Source organism: Echinops telfairi, unplaced genomic scaffold, assembly GCF_000313985.2.
Source record: "Echinops telfairi isolate 266 unplaced genomic scaffold, ASM31398v2 ScPeMD7_7469;HRSCAF=8507_1, whole genome shotgun sequence".
Lineage (NCBI taxonomy): Eukaryota > Metazoa > Chordata > Mammalia > Afrosoricida > Tenrecidae > Echinops > Echinops telfairi.
In genome coordinates this window covers 9,206,171-9,216,699 of record NW_022111373.1, presented here as the reverse complement: position 1 = coordinate 9,216,699, position 10,529 = coordinate 9,206,171, and the positions used below count along the sequence as shown (strand labels likewise).

The following is a 10,529-nucleotide window of genomic DNA, read 5'->3' as shown; positions in this document are numbered from 1 at the left end:
CAGGCATATCTTACTCCTTAAAGGGACATCTTTGCTTTTTAACTTGTCATAGAGCTCTTTTGGGCAAATTTGCCTAATGTTTGATTTCTTGACTACTATATTTCCATAGGTGTTAACTATGGATCCAAGTAAAATAAAATCCTTCTCAATATTAATCTGTTCTCCTTTTATCAAAATATTACTTAACGGTCCATTTGTTATGATTTATGTTAGATAATTTCTAATCCATGCTGCAGACTATATTTTATTTCATTTTCATCCGTAAGTACTTCAAATCCTCTTTGCTGTCAGTGAACAAGGTTGGGGTTATCTAATTTATGTATCCAAGTTGTTAATGAATTTTCCCCTCCAATCTTAATGCTGACTTATTCTTCATATAGTCCAGTTTCTCTGATAATTTCCACAGCATACAGATTAAGTATGGCAAAAGGATATATTACCAACACAGTTTTTCTGATTTTAGACTCTTTGGTACCTGTTTGTTCTGTTTCAATGAATGCCTCTTCATCCACGGACAAGTTCTGCATGAGCATATTAAGTGTTCAGCAATTCCCATTCTTTGCCATGTTTTCCATAGTCTGTTATAATCCATCCAGATGAATACTTTTGCGCAGTTAATGACACACAGGTAAACATCTTTCGAGTATTCTCTACTTTTGGCCAAGATCCACCTGATATCAGAAATGATATCCATCATTCTGAGTCTTCTTTTTAATACAGCCTAAATTTCACTGAATTTAAACATCAACTTTGGAAGAATTACCAGCTTAACAAGATTGAAACTTCAAATCTCTGAACATGGAGCGTCTCTTCATTTATTTTTTTTCTCTAATTTTTTTAGTTCTCAGTGTATACATTTCTTAAACTTTAAAGTTATTCATAATAATCTTCGTTATTCTGAAACTTTGCTTTAGTTTCATACTTATATGTTTATTGCTCTGCTGTTGTTAGGTGCCAGGGGTCAGTTCTGACTAATAGCGACTCTATGTACAACCGAATGAAACACTGCCCAGTCCTGTGGCATTCCCACCAGTGTTATGTTTGAACCCATTTTGCAGCCACTGTGTGAATTCGTCTTGTAAAGGGTCTTCCTCTTTTCCCCTGCTCCTCCTACTTTACCTTTTTCCAGAGACTGGTCTTTCCTGATAACATGTCCAAAGTAAGTGAGACTGTCTTGCCACACTTGCTTCCAAGGAGCATTCTTGGTGTACTTCTTCCTGAAAAATGTGTTATTTTGGCAATCAATCGTACTTTCAATATTCTTCTCCAGGACCATAATTCAAATGCATTGATTCTTTTTCCATCTTACTTACCCAATGTCCAACTTTCACATGATATATGAGGTGATTGGAAAATACTATGATGTAGTCAGATGTATTTTAATCCTCAAAGTAGCATCCTTGCTTTTCATCACACTGAAGAGATTTTGTGCAGATTTACCTAGTACAATGTTGTATTTTATCTCTTGACTGCTTCTTTCATGAGCATTGATTGTGGATCCAAGCAAGATGATAGCAGTGACTTTAATCTTTTCTTAGTTTATCACGACGCTACTTACCTATTAGTCCAGTTGCGGGAATTTTGGTTTTCTTCACATTGAGTTGTAATCTATACTGAAGGCGGCAACCCTTAATCTTCCTTAGTAGGCACTTCAAAGTCCTCCACACATTCAGTAAACAAGGTTCTGTCATCTGTATATTGCAGGTTAATAAGACTTCCTCCAATCTTGTTGCTGCATTCTTCTTCATATAGTCCAGATTCTCTGATGATATGCTCAGCATACAAACTGAGTAAATATGGTGAGAGGATACAACCCTGATGCAACGTTCCTTGATTTATTCCCCTTTTCTATACTCACAATTAACTCTTGATGCACATACAGGTTCCACATGAGCACAATAAAGTGTTTTTGAATCCCCATTCTTCTCAAGGCTACCGTAGTTCATTGCTTGCACATTCTTAATTTCTCCTTAAGGAAATATGATGATTCTCCAGATTAGATTAAATTCCCTCATATATCACAAATAATTCTATGCTTTTCCTTAATACTATTTAAATATGCAATTATTTTAATTAAGTGATGTTTTTCAAAAAATATTTTCTGATGTAATGTTGTTGGTTTTTTTTTAAAGATAATTTTATTGGAGGCTCTTACAGCTCTTGTAGCAATCCATACATCAATTGTATCAAGTAGATTTGTACATATGTTGTCATCATCATTTCTAAACATTTACTTTCTTTCTTTTTTTTTTTTAATTGGCTATTTGTATAGTTTATTTAGTAAAATATCTATTCAACCCTCTGCCCACTTAAAATTGGGTCATTTGTCTTTTTTTTTATTAATCAATTTATTGGGGCTCATACAATTCATCACAATACATAGATCAATTGTGTAAAGCACATCTATACATTTGTTGCCCTCATCATTCCCAAAATTCTCTTGCCTCTTGGGTTTCCGGAATCCGCTCATTTTCCTCCCCCCTTCCCCTTCCCTTCTTCCTCCCCTTTCCTCCATGCACCCTTAATAATTTATAAGTTATTATTGTATCTTATATTACACTGTCCGGCGCCTCCCTTCACCCACCCTGCTGCTGCCCGTCCCCCAGAGAGGAGGCCATATGTGGCTCCCTGTGATCCATTCCCCCTTACTACCTCCCCTTTCCCTCCTGGTATCGCCACCGTCACCCCCGGTCCTGAGAGGTTCTTCCGCCCTAGATTCCCTGCGCTTCCAATTCCCATCTGTACCGCTGTGCATCATCTGGTCTAACCAGGTCTGCAAGGCGAAACTGGGGTCCTGGTAGTTGGGGGGAGGAAGCATTTAAGAACTAGAGGAAGGTTGTGAGTTTCATTATTGCTATACTGTACCCTAAGTGACTCATCTCCCCACTACCCCTCTGCAAGGTATGTCCAGTTGTCTAGAGATGGGCACTGGGTCTCCATCGCACGCCACCCTCATTGACAAGGATATGACTTTTCTCCCCGCCTTTGGTGTTTAAAGCCTGGTCCCTTTGGCCCTTCATGATCACACTTGTTGGTGTGCTGCTTCCATGTGGGCTTTGTTGCTTCTGGGCTAGATGGCCGCTTGTTTACTTTCAAGCCTTTAAGTCCCCAGACGCTATAGGTCTCGAAAGCCGGGCACCATCAGCCTTCTTCACCACACTTACTTATGCACACATTCATCTTCAGCGTTTATGCGTGGAAGGTGGTCACACAGTGATAGTTTTTGTTATTTGGTGTCTGCTGCCTGTTCCCTTCAGCACGTCGTGTTCGCACAGGCTCGTGTGCTTCTTCTCTGTGGGATGATGTAATGTTAAGGAAGGATCATGGTAGACCAAGGGTGTTAGATGCCAAGAGAGTCTTCAAACAAAAAGTTTTTATTCAGGGGAAATAAAATAAAAGACAATGGACATTTCATAAGTATTTCCATTTATAAGTGATTTAAAATTTCATGAAACTTCTAAATATGAATCCTTAGTGGCCTAATTTCTTCTCATTTGAAAACACTTAAAGTCATACAAAAGGACATGTGCTTTTTATATTAAACAAGTAGTTTTTAAATCACAAAAGCATCAAGGTTAACCTTTGTCTATTATTTCATAATCTTTTTCTGCAATAAAATTACTTTTGCCAAATGCTCTAGTTTTTCATCTGTAAATTGATGCATCTTGATGTAAGTTGCTAACAATAGTTTTGGACAGTAAAATCCTAAACGCAGCAGCAACAATAACAAAAACATCCTAAATGCTTCTTTTTAAATTGGTACTTGGTAAACCTTCCAAATCTATTATAACCAGGCACAGAAACAAATGCATCTTTAGAACATATATATTTTGATTAAGAAAAATGTTCGTCAAATTTTCTTCAATGTGTATTTTATGTATTATAAGGAGCTTCAAAAGTTAATTTAAAAATTCCATTATCTTTCAATTCCAGTTTTCCATGAACTTTTTGATGCTTCCTCATATTGTTTGTCACTCCTAGCTAAAAGCTTAAGAACTATTTGTAACATATAAGAATAAGGAAATTAATATATAGTCAGAGAAGGATAATGAGTAATACGCAATTCTCTGGTGTCCCTGAGTAGACTTGAACCTCCAACCTTTCAGACAGTGGCTTAGTTCATTAAGCATTTGTATCACTCAAGGGCTTGGGGAAAAGGCCTAACAATCTACCTCTAAAAATGAGTCATTGAAACTTTATGGCAGACATTTTTTCTCACATATACATACAGTTGCCATAGGTCAGAATCAACTCCACAAAAACCGCTCCCAAGTCATGCTTCATCCTGGTCTCTAATCCACAAAGCCTGGCTTCTGACCTATCTCCCTCTGACCACAATCCAAGACCTCTAACCCTTCTGCTGAGTCAAATAACAGAAAAACAAAATAAAAAATTTTACATTCCCAATGTATTCTCCTAATATTCCCTGAGAACACAGCTTTCTGTCCACTCTTCTTAAAATGGTGAATGTGTTCTACACATCCCTCCCACCAGTGTGTCATTAGTATCCATTAACTGTGAGTATGCACATTTCTAGTCATTTTATTTCTAGAAATATGCCCAACAAGAATCAGTAAACATGGGATAAAACAACAAATTTGTCATTGAGATCTTAATTCTTTATCATCACAGTAAAAAACTGGAAACCATTAAGAGTGAAATGTGTAAATGAATTATGGCATTTTCATATAATCATATATGCACAGCAGTGACAAAGAATGAATGCAAAACAACAGAGAATACCAAACATTTACTAAGCTAAAAGCCTGTTCAAAAGATTCCATCTAATGATGAACTAAAGAATTTTATGGTAAGAGGATGACATGCCTATCAAACTGTAATTTAAAAAAAAGATCACATCTAAATGATGCTCAGAGAGGAAAAGCTACCATAGTGACAGAAGTCAAAACTGCGATTACTTTCCCAACAGAGAGCTGGCTGAAACCTTCTGGAGAGCGAGTGTGGTTTAAATTTTTATCTGGCAATAGTTACAGAGGTATATGTATTTATTAAAATGTGTTCAACTGCACATTAATATTTATATGATTTAGCACATGCTATACACCATAGTTTATTACTAGATTACATTCTGCCCTAGAGAAACTTTAGAATCAAATGATATTTGAGGCTAAAAGTGACAATTTAAACATAAAGGTGACAAAAAAAGTTAATTATGGACATACTTACCAAAAAAGAATTTGATTGCCACTGTATCTTTCATAGCGTACTCTTGTAGACATCAATCTAACATAATAAAAAAAGTTTGTTAAAATTATCTAACTTAAATTGTTTCAAAAATTGTTACCTCAATTGACTATTAAGACATGCTAACTACAAGGGTTTAAAAACATACATAAAATGCAATATTTTCAAAATGGCAATTAGGTAATGCAGTTGTTAATTAATAACAACTATAATACTATGATGTACATTATTTTTAAAAAATAAAACAAAACTACTCCCATCAAGTTGATTCAGACTCATGGCGACCCTATATAAGGTTTTAAGGCAGGAAACCTTTATTGGAACAAAAAGCCAGCCTCATCTGTCTTCTGAGCAATTAGTAGGTCTGAACCACTGACCTTGCTGTTAACAACAGCACTACCAGAGCATTTGTATGCATGTTACACGTAATAAATATCATCTGTATTATAGATTATCAAATGACATTGGGTAATGTTCTCTTACTATGGAAATGTATAATTTTAAATTTGTCTTGTTCGCTTTTGAATCGTTAGTGTGAAGAAAAGTAATTAGTAGAGGTAAACACACACTTAAGAATCTGCTGAATAAATTTGCTTGCATTTAGGAATACTTATAGTAAAAAGAAAATCTTTTCCCATATTTGAATTAGTATATTAAATTCTCTAGTTTCCAGTTTTAATTTCTATACTTGTTTAACATACACTGACAATAAATGATGTTTTTATTATGCTCAAGAAATCAGAAAAAAATACATCTCAATTATATTTTAACAATCTATTGCAAAAGCAGAAACTTAAAAAGACCAGGAGAAAAATGATGGGTGAGCTGATCATGGAAGAAAAACATGTCTAAACTAATGTCTTAAACCATTCCAAAATAAATCCCAATAATGTCAGATTAGCAAGGCAGATACTCCATTTTACAGAACAGAAATAAAAGCAGATTTTAGTCCTACAAGTCTTCTGCTATACCAAGGGTCCTGCTCTTTCTACTCTAACATAATATACCTATACCCATCCTAAGCAGTTGACTTAATAAGCATCAACATAAAATGCAAAAAGAAAATAGTCTTGTTTTTTACATGTACTTAATAACACATTAGCATGTATATTACAACATTTGTATCGTTTAGATCAGCTATCTCAATTAATTCTCACATTGTAAAAAATACACCGTCATTCATATTTTATGGAGCACAAAACTGAGGCCTAAATTTTAATACCTGATCAAGGTTCCATGGCTAAAAAATCCTGGGACAGGAAAGGCAAATTCCTTTTCCTACTATTACAAAGCTCACTGTCATCAGGTCATTACAGACTCCTCGTGGCTCTTTAAGGACAGGGTAAAACAGCCTTTGTGAGTTTCCAAGACTATAACTCTTTATGAGAGTAGTAAGCCCGTCTTTCTTCTTCTACTGAGCAGTTGATGTTTTGAACTGCTGTCCTTGCAGTTAGCAGCCCAATACATAACCATTATGCCACCAGGGCTCCCACTTAAAAAAAAAAAACTCCTAAGCAATTTGGTTCCTGTGACTTCTTATCCAAATTTAGCTTCCACCACTCTACAACCTCTAATTCTCCCTATTCTCCAGCCACAAACCCCTCTCTCTTTTTTGGAGGGGTGGCGTGGGGAGAGGCGGGAATGGTTAGTTCTTCTCTATCATTTAGGTCTCTGTCAAAAGTAAATTCCTGTAAGAAGGCTTTATTGGCAATCCAAATTCAAATACTCATTTAGTTTATTTTACATCACCATACTTGAGATATTAGACAATTTTTAATGGCAGTATCCCCTCCACCCCAATTTCACAATCACTACCACCAGAATATAAACTCCAGGAAACTAGGGATCAAATGTATATGCACCCCAAGCACTTGAAACATCATGAGGAATATAAAAAGTGCTCAGTCAATATTTGTTGGATGACAGGCTAAATAACTCCAGAGTGCACGTACACAGTACAACACTTACCTAAGCTGATGTTCCCTGAGATTAGATAATATCTCCATTCCATGAAGATAAGAATAAATAGTATTTAAGTCCTGTGGGACAGAAAAGTTTTAAGTTATTTTTCAAATCAACATTTTAAAATACAATTATATTTTAAAAATCTGATTTTAAACAATCATTATCATAGAGCAGTAACTGAAATCATAAAATCTTGGCATTACAAAAGTCAGAAAATAATTCCACCTCATACATGAACAACACTGCTCATGGCAGCTAATCAAGCATTTATTTCCAAGACTCCAACATTTCATATGCAAGCCAATTCAATTTTTAGACATATCCTATTTTTTTCTCTTCAAACATTCCTAAATATTTGAAAACAGTTACCACATTTGTCATTTAAGTCCCATTTTGTTCTGTTACACATTTTTAGTATTTATAGACTGCTCAGCATCCTGGCTTAGTTTTCTGGGAGTGAGTGACTCAGTTTGTCAAATTTTTCCTTAAAATATGATTCTGTATGGAGCTAAACTATATGATTCACCACTAAACATGAGTCTCTAAGTGATATCAACAGCAAAACACTAAATGACTAGCCAAAGTTGATGGTTCAAATCCACCCAGACATAACTCAAAGGACAGGCTCGATGACCTGTTTTGCAAAGACAATAGCCTTCACAAAAACTTCTGAATGGGTGATGGAGCTATGAACTGTGGACTTCATGTAGCATGAGTAGCCTAAAGTGAGAATATATAGATCCCAAAGTACTGGTCAAAGGCCTGGGTGTTTAACCAGAAGCTTAGAAGGGAAAAGATTGAAAGATCGGGGACAAGGAATTCTGGGGTAGAGACAGGAGAGTGGACAGAAAGTGTTCATTTTTTAAAAATTGCACATTAATGCCCATCCAAACGTATCAATCATTGAAAATGTATTGTATTGCAAATGTGCTTTACACATTGATGTATGTATGGATTGTGATAAGAGTTGTATGAGCCCCTAATAAAGTGATTTTTTTTAAAAAGAAAAGAAAATGTATTGTATTCACTGCCCAGGTGAAAACCCACAAACTGGGTAGTTTATAAGAATAGAAATGTATGGTTACAGGATTACGTGTGGTATTGCAGTTACTAGAGGTCAGAAGTCCAAATCAACATGTTGGTTGTTGAGTCATACACCCTCTAAATACTTCAGATGATTCTTCCTGATCTCTCTGATGGCGTCCTTCTGGTCAGTCTTGCTCTCTTCTATTGCAAGAGCACTACTCAGATTAGATTAGAACCTACACTATTCAAGTATGACCTCAGGTTAACTCAAACATCTTCGAAGACTTTATTTCCAAATAAGGTCACACTCACAGGTACAAAAGGGGTCGACTTTAATATACTGACATAGTTCAGACCATAACAGACAACGAACAACCTTAAAGACAAAATGACTTGGCCAGTTAATGTTACAAAGACTTTGTCAATGGAGACTTCAGATTGCCACAAGAAGCACAAGAATAGTACAAAAAGAATACAGAGGTTACACATAGGCCCAACAGAATAAACTCCCACATACCAAAGTCTGGCAACGCATAAAACTGCTAATCACAAGGTCAGCCATTCAAAACCACCAGCTTCTTTGAGGAAGAAAGATGAGGCTTTCTACTCATCAAGATTTACAGTCTCAGAAGTCCACAGGGTGGTTCTATTGTGTCTTATAAGGTTGCTATAGTTGTAATCAACTCAATGATATTTTGGTTTAACAAAGTATATCTGATTATTATTGATGCGTCTGAATGTCCTACTTGTCAGCAACAGAGACCAACATTGGGCCCCTGATATGATTCTATTTCCCAAGGAAACATTAGGGCTTTTCAAAACCAAAAGAATCAGTGCTTCATTCTCACACGGAGAGAGAACTGTTCTGACACTGGATTTTCCTTTCCTGTCTCAGAGCCACTTGTCATACTGTGATGACTTGTACTTTGCTGTGATGCTGACTTATGCCACTGGTAAACTGCGAGTGCCAGGAAGGCCAACCAAAATGAACAGGTTTCTACTGATCTGCCAGACTAAGTAAGACAAGACTGAAAAGAAGGAATAGGCTATTTACTTCAGAAGAATTAGCCACTGAAAACCTTATGGATAGCATCAAAACACTGTCAGAGGCAAATGGTAGAGGGACAGGAGGAAAGAAAAAAGAAATAGAGGAACGAACTGGGAAGTAAAAACCATATACATACATATAAATATAGATATATAGATATATAAATATATAAAGATGAGTATATTTGTTGGTGTGTGTGTGTGTGTGTGTGTGTGTGTGTATGTGTGTGTGTGTGTGACTATAGTAAGGAAGCAGATAGACTTTGGGCCTCTACTTAAATCTTACCTCAATACAAGGATGATTTTTTTCTAATATTATGGCAAGGTATGATACTCACCTTCCCGACACAATTGCTGAAGACAAAATGGGTGCATAAGCAAATGTGGTGAAGAAAGCTGATGGTGCCCAGTTATTAAAAAAAATCAAGCACCTGGAATCTTAAAGGCTTGAAGCTAAAAAAGTGGCCAACTAGCAGGGAAACAACAAAGCCCACATGGAAGAAAGAAGTATACCAATCTGTGTGATCATGAGGTGTCGATGGGAATAGATATCAGAAATTCAAAGACAAGCAATCAGAGTGATGTGAAGGAGAGGGATCAGAATGGAGACCCAAAATCCACCTATAAGATAGTTGGATAGTCCTCACAAAAAGGCCACATGGAACTGATGATATATCGAGGATGCTGTACAGCACTGATGAAACATAACTATTCTCTAGTTCTTTGTGCTTCCTCCCTTCACTATTATGACCCTAGTTTTTCCTTACAAAAATCTTGCTACACCTGTGTATGTACACTTGTACACTCAAGAGCTTTTTTTCTTTTTCTAATTTAAATCATTTTATTGGGGGCTTGTACAGCTCTTAGCAATCCACATATACATCCACTGTGTCAAGCACATATATTGCCATCATCATTTTCAACAATCAAGAGCTTTCAATGTATGAAATCAAAGTGGGATAAACCCCTCAGAAACAGTAATGGAAGTAAGGATTCCCTGAGGGCATGGGAAGAGAGGTGTGAAGGGGAACTGATAGCAATAATGAATATATAAGCCCACTTGAGGGAAATGAGTAACAGAATTATAGGTGAATGGATGCATTGGGTGGTGTAAGATATGAGGGAAAATTATATATATAGGTCTGTTCCCACGCCTAGCCAGTCCTGGGGCTTTGGGGCTCAGCTCAAAGGGAGTCCCTCTGGGACATGGGGGTACAGTGAATGGTATGACCCTTTGCTGGGCATGCCTACACAGTAGGGTATGCTGGGCCCCTCTAGGGTTTCCC

General features: G+C 36.5%; 1 protein-coding gene across 1 annotated transcript in view; it reads right to left on the bottom strand.

Annotated features, from left to right (window-relative positions):
* RAPGEF6 (Rap guanine nucleotide exchange factor 6) overlaps positions 1 to 10,529 on the bottom strand; it is a 231,350-nt gene that overhangs the window by 189,571 nt on the left and 31,250 nt on the right. The window contains exons 2-3 of the mRNA XM_004696982.2: positions 7,174 to 7,244; positions 5,188 to 5,244 (exon numbers count right to left, since the gene is read on the bottom strand). Of these exons, the coding sequence (XP_004697039.1) occupies positions 5,188 to 5,244; positions 7,174 to 7,244 (128 nt within the window). The remainder of the gene's footprint in view (positions 1 to 5,187; positions 5,245 to 7,173; positions 7,245 to 10,529) is intronic.